Raw genomic sequence first — 14752 nt, 5'->3', positions numbered from 1 at the left:
CACGGGCAGCCAACCCTGTTCTAATCCACCCTGTTACCCATGAAACAAGCTTACAGGCACTGTTGCCTTTAATTCAGAAGATGGTCTTGCCTCACACTGGCTCTGCCTGGCTCCCACGGGCCGGCTCCTACTTTCTGTGTGTGTGTGTGTGTGTGTGTGTCCCTCTCTGTGTCTCTCTTTCTCTTTTTGTCTCTCTCTGTCTCTGTGTCTCTATCGCTGTTTGTGTGTGTGTGTCTCTGTGCGTTTCTGTATCTCTGTCTTTGTATGTGTCTCTCTGGCTGTCTGTTTCTTTTTTTTTTCTCTCTTTTTGAGATGGAGTCTCTCTGTTGCCCATGCTGGAGTGCAATGGCGTGATCTTGGCTCACTGCAACCTCCACCTCCTGGGTTCAAGAGATTCTCCTGCCTCAGCCTTCCGAGTAGCTGGAATTACAGGCATGTGCCACCATGCCTGGCTAATTTTTTGTATTCTTTCTAGAGACGGGGTTTCACAATGTTGGGCAGGCTGTTCTCGAACTCCTGACCTCAGGTGATCCACCTGCTTCGGCCTCCCAGAGTGCTGGGATTACAGGTGTGAGTCGCCGTGCCCAGCCTGTCTGTCTGTCTGTCTCTGTGAATCTGTGTGGCTGTCTCTGGGAGTCTCTACATATGTCTCTGTCTCTCACCTACCCGGTTCTCTCTGCTTCCCATTGCCATGGCAAACACAGCTTTTCCACACCCTGTATTTGGTTATTCATATAAAATGCATAGAAACCACTCCAAAATTTTCCTTACGAATGAATAGTTGTCAGGCCGGGCGCAGTGACTCACGCCTGTGATTCCAGCACTTTGGCAGGCCGAGGCGAGTGGATCACCTGAGGTCGGGAGTTCGAGACCAGCCTCAACATGGAGAAACCCGTCTCTACTAACAATACAAAATTAGCTGGACATGGTGGTGCATGCCAGTAATCCCAGGTACTCGAGAGTCTGAGGCAGGAGAATCGCTTGAACCCGGGAGGCAGAGGTTGCAGTGAGCCGAGATCACACCATTACACTCCAGCCTGGGCAATAAGAGCGAAACTCTGTCTCAAAAAAAAAAAAAAAAAAAAAAAAAAATTGATGTGGGGGAAGTTATCATGGTCCCAGGCACAAAAAAAGGGCATATGGCTAATGTTTTAGGTTGAAAGCTAATATGACAGTTTTGTCTCGCTGTTTCCTAGGCTGAAGTGCAGTGGTGTGATCTTGGCTCACTGCAGCCTCCACCTCCTGGGTTCAAGTGAGTCTTCTGTTCCAGCCTCCTGAGTAGCTGGGACTAGAGGTGTATGCCACCACGCCTGGCTAATTTTTGTATTTTTAGTAGAGACAAGGTTTCCCCATGTTAACCAGGCTGGTCTCGAATTCCTGACCTCAGGTGACCTGCCTGCCTTGGCCTCCCAAAGTACTGGGGTGACAAAGTTCTTTTTACTAACCCAAGTCTGGAGGTTGAGTGGCTTCAGCACTGAATGGTACCATGAAGGCTGTCATTTATCTTGCTGTTGAGCATTGCTGTCTTTCGTGAGCCCTTTTCAAGATAAATCTCAGATGCTTGAGACCGCCATGGTGTTTAGGACTACAGTCAGCTGGTCGTAATGCAGGCTTTGGGTAACTGTTTAGTGGGATACAGTTCACGTCAGTGGGAAGTGTGGTGGAGACACAGCGTGAATAAAGGAAGTGGTCCAGTGATGACAGGTGGCGCTGAGTCAACATTTACGGTTCTATGTGGGCATATGTAGAATTTGGTTCCTGTGTAGAATTTGCTAAAAATAAAGACACAAAGATAGCAGGTAGAGGCTGGGAGTGAAAACGTCTGGGTCAGATTGCTGCATATTTAATTGAAGTTTTTTCCCCCTAAATATTTTATCTACTTAAAATTTTGATTTTATTTAAGATGGTAGGTTTTTTTTTTTTTTTTGGTGGGGTGGTGGGGTGGACAGGGTCTCACTCAGTTGCCCAGGCTGGAGTGCAGTGCTGTGATCTCAGCTCACTGCAACCTCCATCTCCCAAGTTCAAGCGATTCTCATGCCTCAGCCTCCCAAGTATCTGGGATTATGGGTGCCTGCCACCACCCCCAGTTAATTTTTATGTTTTTAGTAGAGATGGAGTTTCACCATGTTGGTCAGGTTGGTCTCAAACTCCTGACCTTAGGTGACCCACCTGCCTCGGCCTCCCAAAGTGTTGGGATTACAGGCGTGAGCCACCGCGCCCGCCCAAGATGGTGGTGTTTCTCTGTTGCTCACAGCCAGGTTGGAGTGCCATGGTGCAATGTTAGCTCACAGCAGCCTTGAACTCCCGGGTCAAGTGACCCTCCCACCTGAGCCTCCTGAGTAAGTAGCTGGGATTACAGGTGCGTGCCAAACATGCCTGGTTAACTTTAAAATATTTTATAGAGATGGGGTCTTGCTGTATTGACCAGGCGGGTCTTGAACTCCTGACCTCAAGTTATCCCATTGCCTTGGCCTCCCAAAGTGCTGGGATTACACATGTGAGCTGCCACACTGGGCTCTTACCCACTTACAAGTAATAAACACAGAACTCCTGAAGTGCTGTGATTACAGGTGTGAGCCACGGTGTCTGGCCAGCATTAATTACCTCTGAGAAGCCCTGTGTCCAAATAGAGTCACACCCGGGGCTAGGGCTTGGATGTGGAGTTTGGCAGGACTGATTCAGACCGTGGCTAGGACTGTCCTGTGTGCCACATGATGCATAGCAGCACACCTGGACTTTGCCCAGCAGACACCACGAGCCTGAGCCTGCCCCCACTGCAACTCGTGACAACCGAAAAGCTCTCGGGATATGGCCAGATGTCCCCATGGGGACAAAATCACCCCAAGTTAAGAATGGCTGGCTCCTTTGGGAGGCTGAGGCAAGAGGATCAAGAAGTCAAGAGATCGAGACCATCCTGGTTAACATGGTGAAACCCCATCTCTACTAAAAATACAAAAAATTAGCCAGGTGCAGTGGTGGGCGCCTGTAGTCCCAGCTACTCGGGAGGCTGAGGCAGGAGAATGGCGTGAACCCAGGAGGCAGAGCTTGCAGTGAGCCGAGATGGTGCCACTGCACTCCAGCCTGGGTGACAGAGCGAGACTCCGTCTCAAAAAAAAAAAAGAATGGCTGACTGAACAATTCACAATTGCAAAGATGTGGAACCAATGGAAGTGCCCATTGACTAAGGAGCAGATAAAGAAAATGTGGTATCTATACGTCATGGAATACTATTCAGCCATTAGAAGGAAGGAAATAATGTCATTTGCAGCAACTGGGATGGAGCTGCAGGCCATTATTCTAAGTGAAGTTACCTAGGAGTAGGAAACCAAAATCCGTATGTTCTCACTGCTGCATGCATTCCATCCTGGGCGACACAGAGAGACTGTAATATATTTTTTTAATTTTGAGGAGGACTCTCAGTCTGTCACCCAGGCTGGAGAGCAGTGGCACGATCTCGGTTCATTGCAACCTCTGCCTCCCGGGTTCCAGCGATTCTCCTGCCTCAGCCTCCCGAGTAGCTGGGACTGGTTCTGGCAGTGGGGGCGCCTGTAAACCTGTTGGTGCCGTGGCTGTGAGAAAACGAGTCGCAAGAAGTGTCCGAGAAGTCCGGCGAGGTGACTCCTTTGAGGAGGAAGTGGTCAACGTGTGAAATAAACGATGGAGAAGCAATGATGAGAAGGGCTGAGCGGGGTCACTGTGTTCCAGGAAGCTCATTAGGGTTGGTCTCACACAGCTTCAGAGGAAGTGTGGGGGAGAGAAGCCGGTTTCCAGCAGGTGGGTCCCACATGTGAGAGGTCAGAACAAAGGCTGCCCGTGTGGGTTATGTCTTAGGGAACGTGGCCCCCAGAGCTACGGACCAGTGAGGGTCAGTGGCAGTGGGACTTCTGGCTGGACGCGGTGGCTCAGTAATCCCAGCTACTCTGGAGGCTGAAACAGAATCGTTTGAACCCGGGAAGCGGAGGTTGCAGTGATCTGAGATTGCAGCACTGCACTCCAGCCTGGGTGTGCAGAGCGAGACTCCATCTCAAAAAAAAAAAAAAATGGTTGATCTCCTAGAAGCAAGACTAGGTGGCGGTTACCAGGGGCTGGGCGTGGCAGGGGAGGAAGATGTTGGTCAAAAGGCACAAGTAGCTGGGTGTGGTGGCTCCTGTCTGTCATCCCCGCACTTTGGGAGTCCAGGGTGGGTGGATCACCTGAGGTCGGGAGTTTGAAACCAACATGGAGAAACCCTGTTTCTATTAAAAATACAAAACTTAGCTGGGCGTGGTGGCATGCACTTGTAATCCCAGCTACTGCGGAGGCTGAGGCAGGAGAACTGCTTGAACCCGGGAGGCAGAGGTTGCAGTGAGCCGAGATCGTGCCACAGAACTCCAGCCTGAGTGAGAGAGAGGGACTTCATCTCAAAAAAAGAAAAAAAACAACAAAAAAACACAAGTATTCAGTTATAAGATGAGTTACTTCTGGGGATCCAGTGTTACACGATGGTGATTACGGTTAACACACAAGCAGGTTTTAAATGTCCTTACCCCTGCTTCCCCTGTTACCAGCTGAAGCTGTGAAGTCCTGGGTCCTTGGTGGTGTGAACAAAGCATGGGTCGTGATACACACACCTAGCAAAGCAGCAGCAGTTTATTAAGCACAGGATTAAACTCTCGGAGAGGGGAGAGCAGGCGGATCCCTGCAAAATGAGATCGGCGTCAGTTTGCTATACTTCGGGTCTTTTTTTTTCTGATTAGGGATATACAACCATTTATTGACCACTGTTCACCAGTACTTACAATAAAGTAAACCATATACAGTTGAATAACACTCGGATTACCACAAAGTTGTGTTTCCTGGCTTTTGCTGAACCAGTAAAGCAAATACTGAAAAGATTGAGCCTATACTTTTTTTTTTTTTTGAGATGGAATCTTGCTTTGTCACCAGGCCGGAGTGCAGTGGTGCTATCTCAGCTCACCACGACCTCCACCTCCCAGGTTCAAGCGATTCTCCTGCCTCAGCCTTCTGAGTAGCTGGGATGACAGGTGTCTACATGTAAGGAATGAGTTGGGGTAAAGAAAAAATATGCAAGTCAGCAGTTTGTCTCTTTGTTTATTTATTTAGAGACGGAGTCTCGCTCTGTTACCAGGCTGGAGTGCAGTGGTGTGATCTCGGCTTACCGCAACCTCCACCTCCCGGGTTCAAGCGATTCTCCTGCCTCAGCCTTCCGAGTAGCTGAGATTACGGGTGCGAGACACTGCGCCCGGCTAATATGTTGTATTTTTAGTAGAGACGGGGTTTCCTCGTGTTGGCCAGGTTGATATTTAACGGAAAAATCAGATTTAGAGAATAAATTTGACTGGCATGAGGCACCAGAATAATGGGAGGGTGTGGGGCCCATGTGGTGAGTATGTAAATGGGTTGATAAGTAGAAGTTCTCAGGGAGGAAAGCGATGGTGGTGTCCAGACAGCATTTAAAGGCCCCTAGTGAGAAGTCTCAAGTTGCAGGCTGTGTCACAGCCCCGTATATACATTCCTTCATTGGACATATATTTCCTGAGAACCCCTTTATAATTGCCAGAGCTGTGAATGCAGCCGCTAAATATGACATAGATCAATTGACACGCATTCACGGCGGAGACAGGAAAATGGACATGCTTGCCAAATCAGGGTTCAGGTGCTGTTACAAGGAATTAGCAGGTGCTTTGGGATGAGAAAAGTGTCTTGGCCAGGCATGGTGGCTTACACCTGTAATCCCAGCACTTTGGGAGACCAAGGCAGGGTGATCACCTGAGCTCAGGAGTTCGAGACCACCCAGGGCAACACGATGAAACCCTATCTCTTCTAAAAACACACAAAAAATTAACTGGGTGTGGTGGCGCGTGCCTCTAGTCCCAGCTACTTGGGAGGCTGAGGAAAGAGAATTGCTTGAGCCCCAGAGGCGAAGGTTGCAGTGAGCTGAGGTTGAACCTCTGCACTCCAGCTGGGGCTACACAGTGAGACTCCGTCTCAAAACAAACAAACAAAAAAGTGCTGTCTTTGTGTGAAGTCAGAGTTATGGAAACTCTCTTGGAGGAAATGGTATCTATGCAGAGCCCTGAAGAACAAGGCAAGGTATGGATAAAGAAGAGAGAACGGTGGCCAGGCGTGGTGGCTCACACCTGTAATTCCAGCACTTTGGGAGGCCGAGGCTGGTGGATCACCTGAAGTCAGGAGTTCAAGACCAGCCTGGCCAACATGATGAAACCTCATTTCTACTAAAAATACAAAAATTAACCAGGCATGGTGGTGCATGCCTGTAGTCCCAGCTATTCAGGAGGCTGAGGCAGGAGAATCACTTGAACCCTGGAGGTGGAGGTGGCAGTGAGCCGAGATCGCGCCACTGCACTCCATCCTGGGCAACAGCAGTGAAACTCCATCCCAACAAAACAAAAACAAAAACAAAAAGAAGATGGAATTCTGTGGTGCTTTGGGGTAGGAGGAATTGGGGCATGGTTGGGATGCAGCCAGGACTCACTATTATTTTTTTTTCTTTTCTTTTTTTTGAGACAGTCTTGCTCCATCACCCAGGATGGAGTGCAGTGGTGTGATCTCGGCTCACTGCAACGTCTGCCTTCTGGGTTCAAGTGATTCTCCTGCCTCAGCCTCCTGAGTAGCTGGGATCACAGATATGTCTCACATCATGCCTGGCTAATTTTTGTATTTTTATTTATTTTTTGAGACAAAGTCTTGCTCTGGCACCCAGGCTGGAGTACAGTGGTGCAATCTTGGATCACTGCAGCGTCTGCCTCACGGGTTCAAGCTATTCTCCTGCCTCAGCCTCCCAAGTAGCTGGGATTACAGGAACACGCCACCATACCTGGCTAATTTTTGTATTTAGTAGAGATGAGGTTTAATCGTGTTGGCCAGGCTGGTCTCGAACTCCTGACCTCAGGTGATCTGCCCACCTCAGTCTCCCAAAGTGTTGGGATTATGGGCATGAGCCACCGCCCCTGGCAGGATTCACTTATAAAGCTGCTACTCTACGACTGGTTGTTGCCACAATGTCTCCTGAACCATTCGATACAGACCGATTCTATATTGGTTATTAACTATTCTGAATGGCTTCCTGCAGAGAAAGGAAAGAAAGACCAAAGTAGGAAACAAATATTTCCATGACCATCCTGTTAAAGAAGAAGAGATCTTTGCAGAAAAGACCAGAGTGGTTAAAAGTATGGTTTGCAGTAAGTGGCACAAAAATACTTAGAGCCTAGAAGAGACCACAGGATTTGTCTACAAAAGAAATTCAGCGGCTGGGTGCGGCAGCTCATGCCTGTAATCCCAGCCCTTTGGGAGGCCGAGGCGGGGGGATCTCTTGAGATTAGGAGTTCAAGACCAACCTGACCAACAGGGAGAAACCCTGTCTCTACTAAAAATACAAAATTAGCCAGGCATGGTGGCGCATGCCTGTAATCCCAGCTACTCGGGAGGCTGAGGCAGGAGAATCGCTTGAGCCCAAGGGATGGAGAGGTAGAGGTTGCAGTGAGCCAAAATCACGCCATTGCACTCCAGCCTGGGCAACAGGAACAAAGCTCTGTCTCAAAAAAAAAAAAACCAGAAAGAAATTTAGCATGTAGTTCTCCCACCCTCTGCGTCATCCGGGATGCTCTGACAAATGGAATGCCAGTGTCCCCTATTCACTGCAGTGACTCCCTCCTCAGTGGGTCTGACGCAGAGCTCATGCCGCCGAGGCTCAACACCAGCTTTCAGTTCCACCCATGGCCGCTGCGTCTCATGGTCATTCTTCAAAGAGTCTTTGTGTTCAACCTTCTCCTGCCTTCCTAAGTGGAAGCTCTGCTGGCTTGCTCTCTAGTCCTCTTCCTGCTGAGCCAATCTTCAACCAGGAGCCACACTAGAGCCACCAGCACCAGGAAGGCCAGGCCCATCCGAAGGAGATTCTGGGCAGTGTAGTCCCACAGGGCAAGGTCTGTGGGCAGCAGGAGAACAGGGTGATCGCTGACAGGGATGTAAGAACACCCTCTTTTTTTTTTTTTTTTTTTTTTTACACAGAGGCTCAGTCTTGTTGCCCAGGCTGGAGTGCAGTGGTGTGATCTCAGCTCACTGCAACCTCCACTTCCTGGGTTCAAGCGATTCTTCTGCCTCAGCCTCCCAAGTAGCTGGGACTACAGGTGCCCACCACCACGCCCGGGTAATTTTTTTCTATTTTTAGTAGAGATGGAGTTTCTCCATGTTGGCCAGGCCAGTCTCGAACTCCTGACCTCAGATGATCCGCCCGCCTCAGCCTCCCAAAGGGCTGAGGTTACAGGCGTGAGCCACTGCGCCTGTCCAAGGACACCCTCTTGTTCTGTTCATCCCGATCTCCTTCCCAGGTCATTACTCTATACCCAGCTCCTTCCTTCAGAGCCTGTGGCCCCAGGAGTCTACTTACCTTTCTGGAGTCCCGTCTCGGTGGTTAAAAGGCAGGTGTCCCAAGAGTCTGCTGATAGTAAGGGAAGTGAAGAAAAGAGAATGATGTTGACCTCTTCCGCCCCCGCACTCCTTCCCTTGGGTCCACCCCATGACGTTCTGCAGTTTTGCAAGGTCCTACCCTACCCTGCAGGTCCCAGGAGCTTCATCCAGCAGGTAAAGCAGAAGGGTTCACAGATGGACAAACCTGAGGAGGAATTCCAGTCTAGAACTCATGAGCAGGTGTCTTTGCACCAGTCATGTCTTCTATTTTTGTTTTGTTTTGTTTTTTGAGATAGAGTCTCGCTCTGTTCCAGCCTCCCGAGTAGCTGGGAGTACAGGCACACGGCACCACACCTGGCTAATTTTTTTTCATATTTTTAGTAGAGATGGGGTTTTGCCAGCCAGGCTGATCTCGAACTCCCAACCTCAGATGACCTGCCTGCTTCGGCCTCCCAAAGGGCTGGGATTACAGGCCTTCCAGGCTGGAGCGTAATGGTGCGATCTCAGCTCACTGCAACCTCAGCCTCCCGAGTTTAAGCGATCCTCTTGCCTCAGCCCCGAGTAGCTGTAATTACAGCGTGTGCCACCACGCCCACCTAATATTTGTATGTGTAGTAGAGATGGGGTTTCACTGTGTTGGCCAGGCTGGTCTTGATCTCCTGACCTCAAGTGATCCGCCCGCCTCTGCCTTTCAAAGTGCTGGGATTACACGCGGGAACCACATGGCCCAGCCCCTGTCTTTTATGTAAGCCTCATTTTCCTCATTAAGTCATCATTACCTCTTTGCCCTCACACGTAGTCAAATTCAAAGTCTCACTATTTTTTTCAATGTGCTAACCGTGTAGCCCCGGCCCCATCCCATCTCCACGGTCATTTTCCAAACATCATTTTCAACCCTCCTGGCCTCATAGTTATTATTTTATTACCCCAGTCATCTTCCTGCCCCAGGGCACAGGCAGAGGCCATTTCCTCTCTCTGGAGCCTCCTTTCTCCTGAGAGCCACGTAACTAACTCAAGTCTGAACGCATTTGTTCAGATGCCTTCTTCTCTGTGAGGTTCATCTGGACAAGCCTATTTAATACTGCTACCTGCCATTTCAATCCCTGTAAGTCTGTTCTACTTTGTCTTTTCCTTCCATAGCATCATTTCCTCCTATGTGCTATCCTGACATTGATCCATGGTCTGTTTCCTTCTGCTAGAATCTAAGTGCCACAAAGTCAAGATATTTGCCTGGCTGACTATTACAGTGTAGTTCACCTTGTATACTATGCACTATATATATAATATTATATATATAATATACACTGTATTATATATATAATATATAATATACAGTGTATGTTATATATATATATATATATATATATATATTTTGTGTGTGTGTGTGAGATGAAGTCTTGCTCTGTGACCCAGGCTGGAGTGCAGTGGCGCGATCTCGGCTCACTGCAACCTCTGCCTCCCAGGATCAAGTGATTCTCTCCTGAGTAGCTGGGATTACAGGTGCATACCACCACCACGCCCGGCTATTCTTCGTTTTCATTTTCTTTTTTTTTTTTTGAGACGGAGTCTCTCTCTATTGCCCAGGCTGGGGTGCAATGGCACAATCTCAGCTCACTGCAACTTCTGCCTCCCTGGTTCAAGCGATTCTCCTACCTCAGCCTCCCAAGTAGCTGGGATTACAGGTGAGTACCACCATGCCTGGCTAAGTTTTGTATTTTTAGTAGAGATGGGGTTTCGCCATGTTGGCCAGGCTGGTCTTGAACTCCTAGCCTCAAGTAATCCGCCCACCTCGGCCTCTCAAAGTGCTGGGATTACAGGCGTGAGCCACCGCTCCCGGCCTCGATGAATATTTTGAATGAATGCCATGTTTTTAGTGTCATTGGAAGGCTCTGATCTCTCCTCTGAGCTTAGAAGGACTAGTTACTCACCAGGAAATATGGGGTCTGTAGGTGCAAGGCTGGTGTTCTCAGTGTCGCCTGGAGAAGAAGATAAAGAAAAAAAGTAAGGATTTTGGGTTTCCTCCAGTCTTGCCATTCTTTTTTTTTTTTGAGATGGAATCTTGCTGTGTTGCCCAGGTTGCAGTGCAGTGGTATGATCTCGGCTCACTGCAACCTCCGCCTCCTGGGTTCAAGCGATTCTCCTGCCTCAGCCTCCTGAGTAGCTGGGACTACAGGTGTCCGCCACTCCGTCTGGTTAATTTTTGTATTTTTAGTAGAGACGGGGTTTCACCGTCTTGGCCAGGCTGGTCTCGAACTCCTGACCTCGTGATCCGCCCGCCTTGCCAATCCTTTCTCTGCTCCCCCCTCCTTCCTGCTTCTGGTGTGCTTCCTCACATGACCAACTGGGCTCCCGGGGAGTGGACGTCCCTTGGACACCGTCCCCATCACTCTCCGGGCATCCCTTAGGGCTCCAGGTAGGACATGGCGGCGGGGGCTGTGGGGAACTGAGCATTTCCTCACCTGTGACCAGGAGCGTCACTGGCTCACTGGGGAAAGACCAGGCATAGTTGTTATAGGAGCCAAAACATCGGTATGTCCCTCCGTGGGCTGTGGTCACAGGGCCCATGGGGAACTCCGCCTGGACCTTCCCGTGTCTGCGCTGTATGTCTCTGGATCTTCCCTCCTTGAGCAGTAAGAACATGCTTGTTGCAGTGTCTAGACGGCAGTAGAAGGTCACCTTCTCTCCTGAGGTCACTTCAGGTCCAGGATGAACCGAGAGGGTGGGTGTGTCATACATTTCTGTGAGAGAAGGTGGGGCCCCCGCACCAGAAACTCAGAGACGAGCAGCCAGCTATTTGTATATTTTCTGCTTTCTTTTCTTGTTTTTTGTTTTTTTTGAGACGGAGTCTCACTCTGTCACCCAAGCTGAAGTGCAGCGATGCAATCTTGGCTCACTGCGACCTCCGCCTCCCGGGTTCAAGCGGGTCTCCTGCCTCAGCCTCCCGAGTAGCTGGGACTACAGGGGCCCACCACCATGCCTGGCAGCCAGCTTTTTTTTTTTTTTTTTTTAAATTAGTATTATTTTGGTCAAATACACACAATAGAAGATTTACCATCTAAACCATTTTTTAAAATGGTACAGGGTCTTGCTCTGTTCCCCAGGCTGGAGTGCCACGGCACTATCTTGGCTCACTGAAGCCTCGACCTCCTGGGTCAGGAGTTTGAGACCAGCCTGGCCAACATGGTGAAACGCCGTCTCTACTAAAAATGCAAAAATTAGTGGGGTGTGGTGGCCTATGCCTGTAATCCCAACTACTTGGGAGGCTGAGGCAGGAGAATTGCTTGAATCCGGGAGGCAGAGGTTGCAGTGAGCTGAGATTGCACCACTGTACTGCAGCGAGACTATCTCAAAAAAAAAAAAAAAAAAAAGCTAAATTTTGTTTTTTAGAAAAACACCACCTGGCTGGGCGCGACGGCTCACACCTGTAATCCCAGCACTTTGGGAGGCTGAGGCGGGCGGATCACGAGGTCAGGAGATCGAGACCATCCTGACTAACACGGTGAAACCCCGTCTCTACTAAAAACTACAAAAAACTAGCCGGGCGAGGTGGCGGCGCCTGTAGTCCCAGCTACTCGGGAGGCTGAGGCAGGAGAATGGCGTGAACCCGGGAGGCGGAGCTTGCAGTGAGCTGAGATCCAGCCACTGCACTCTAGCCTGGGCGACAGAGCAAGACTCCGTCTCAAAAAAAAAAAAAAAAAGAAACCCTGTCTCTACCAAAAATACAAAAATTGGTGTGGTGGTGGGCGCCTGTAATCCCAGCTACTTGGGAAGCTGAGGCTGGAGAATCACTTGAACCCAGGAGGTGGAAGTTGCAGTGATGGGAGACTGCACCATTGCACTCCAACCTGGGTGACAAGAGTGAAACTCCGTCTGAAAACAAGCAAAAAAACTCCACCACCTGTGGTGGGTGAGGGAAGCAAAGTGTAAGCCACTGCGCCTGGCCCACAGGCGTTGTTTTTGAGGACATTCCTCAGTCATACCCCTGTACACAAATATCTATCTCAGAATCTGTGTCTTGGAGAACTTGACCGAGGACACATCTGCTCGCAGGACACAGAGACACTGTCTGCAGACAACGCCTCGTAGGCCGAGATTGTGACGGGGATCACCCCTCCTCCAACCTCCTACCGAGACAAGCAGTGTCTGAGTGGGGCTTGGAAGAGTTCATAGATGATGCTCCTTCCCGGATGCAGACTGAGCTCACTCTCCAGTTAGAGAACCGGATAGTTTACCTGTTACCACCAGATCCAGCAAGTTGCTGGGCTCTGACCAGAGCTCCCCAACCCGATAGACGCAGCTGTATTGCCCTGCCTTGCGGGAGTTCATGTCCGGGATGTGGAATTTGACTTCGTTAATCTGTTCAGGGGGATTTGGTCTCTCCACGGCAAAAACACTTCCTTCAAAATGCAGCTGGTATTCAACAGCTCCATAATTTCCCTGGCAACAGAGGGTCGCTTGCTTTTCCTTTGGAACCATGTAAGTGGATTTGGCCCTGATGATCGGTTTTGGGAGAGTCTCTGGAAAGGAATCAGAGGCTGGAGTTCCAGCTGAGCCCCGTCCCCCCAACCGTAGGCTCCACCCTGCTGCTGGCCCCAGGCCCTCCTGGGAAGCCAGCACCCCGCCCCCTCTCCCCAGCCATGCTTGGGTGGAGGGTGCTTGGCCTGAACCCGAAAGAGTGACCCTGGGCTTTGAAGGAAGGACTCACGCTTCGGGGCGCTGATCCTCTGGCTCAGACACAGCCCTGGAAGACGGGAGTAATGAGATCCGTTGCCTCCCAGGCACACCCTGATCCCATTTCCCTTCCATGCAAGAACTCACCGACGCAGAGCAGGGCACGGAGCGTGGAAGGCATTGCTCAGATTCCGCAGGCCGAGTGCTGAGCAGCGGGGTGGGGACTGAGCCCAGCGGGCCAGGGAGATGCACAGGAAGTGGTGAGTGAGCCCCAGCGCCCATCGCCAGGAAGCTTTCATGTTGACTTTTTTCATTAGAACGTTCACAACTCCCCCTCCACCTCCACCTCCACCTATGAGCCTACGGAAAGGCCATGGTCCCTCTGACACGTCTGTGGTCTAGCCAGCTCCTCTGACACTTGTCTGCTCAGCCCGAAATGCATTTCTGGGTCAACTTCTCAATTCTGCAATGTGAAGGTGGTACCCACAGCTGACCGTGAGAAGTCAGGCCTAATGACGCTCAGAGGAAACCCCCTGAGAATCGTATAAAAACACGGGGAATTTCACAGTGAGATACTAGAACAGGAATGAAAAGAAATTAAAGAAGTGTCGCAGGATGAGCCGCAGACAAAACTGCTCAGACACCGGATTAAAGAAAGAAGAGGTTTTTTTATTTGGCTGGGAGCCTCGGCAGACTCACGTCTTAAGAGCCGAGCTCCTCAAAAAAAGAAATTCTTGGCCTTTTTAAAGGCTTACAACTCTAAGGGGTCCACGTGAAAGGGTCGTGATAAATCAAGCAAGCATGGGAAACGTGACTGGGGGCTACATGCATCAGGTAACAGAACAAAAAGTTTTACAATGCTTTTTTCATACAGTGTCTGGAGTTTACAGATAACACAAGTAGTTTAGGTTGGGGTTGATGTTATTATTATTACTTTTTTTAACTCCTAGGGCCGGGTGGTGGTGCCAAGGTTGTCCAGCTATTTATCTTACTTTTGCTTCTTTCTAACTTTTTGCTTTCTGTCTCCTCCTGTCTTGTGAACTAGGCAAGGTTGGGGAAGAAGGGCAGCAGGAGGAGTAGTGGTCTCCTTCCTTAATAGCAAAAGCTCAGTTGTATGTAAGAAAACCCAATTCCCCTTGAGGAAGAGAAAGAGGTGGAATCCTTTAAAAATTAGCTGCCTGTTTTTCTGTCTGTGGCTAGTGAGCCTTATCTCTCCCTTGCAGGCATTGTGAAGACCCTGTTTCTCCAGCTGTGCAGCCGCAAGGTCACTAGGCAGATAAACTCAAGTCGCAAAGCATGTTTTTCCTTGAAAAGTACGAAAGAATGTAATGCATGTCTCAATGGAATAACTGTCTTTGTTTCTCGCTTCTGTAATATGCTTCCCCGTGCACAGATCTCCTCCGGCCCCATGAAATGCTTAAAAGGTAACCGGACTCTTTGTTCAGGGCTCAGTCTTTTTGGATGTTGATCTGACTGGGCTGGTGCACCTAAGGGAGGAGACCACCCCTCCCATTGTCTTATGCCCAATTTCTGCTTCCAAAGAAAGAAGAAGTAAAAACTAAAAGGCAGAAATGAAATCCACAGGCAGCCAGCCCGGCGCCACACCCTGAGCCTGGTAGTTAAAGATCGAACCCTGACCTAATCGGTTCTGTTA

General features: G+C 49.7%; 1 protein-coding gene across 2 annotated transcripts; it reads right to left on the bottom strand.

The window, feature by feature from the left end:
• Positions 1–7535: 7535 nt before the first annotated feature.
• On the bottom strand, positions 7536–13925 carry NCR1 (natural cytotoxicity triggering receptor 1). 2 transcript variants are annotated; one of them, XM_023197373.3, is made up of 7 exons: positions 13246–13925; positions 13133–13168; positions 12660–12944; positions 10887–11165; positions 10356–10403; positions 8408–8458; positions 7536–7945 (listed from the first exon to the last, which is right to left on the bottom strand). In XM_023197373.3, exons 1-7 carry the CDS (start codon positions 13277–13279, stop codon positions 7800–7802), a joined length of 879 nt encoding a protein of 292 aa, XP_023053141.1. In that variant the 5' UTR covers positions 13280–13925; the 3' UTR covers positions 7536–7799. The 2 variants fall into 2 exon arrangements, with proteins under 2 accessions (XP_023053141.1, XP_023053142.1); XM_023197374.3 differs by having other exon boundaries at positions 7537–7945; positions 8408–8455.
• Positions 13926–14752: the final 827 nt, after the last annotated feature.

This window comes from Piliocolobus tephrosceles, chromosome 21 (genome assembly GCF_002776525.5).
Source record: "Piliocolobus tephrosceles isolate RC106 chromosome 21, ASM277652v3, whole genome shotgun sequence".
Taxonomy (NCBI): Eukaryota; Metazoa; Chordata; class Mammalia; order Primates; family Cercopithecidae; genus Piliocolobus; species Piliocolobus tephrosceles.
This window is presented reverse-complemented; position numbering and strand designations above follow the sequence as displayed.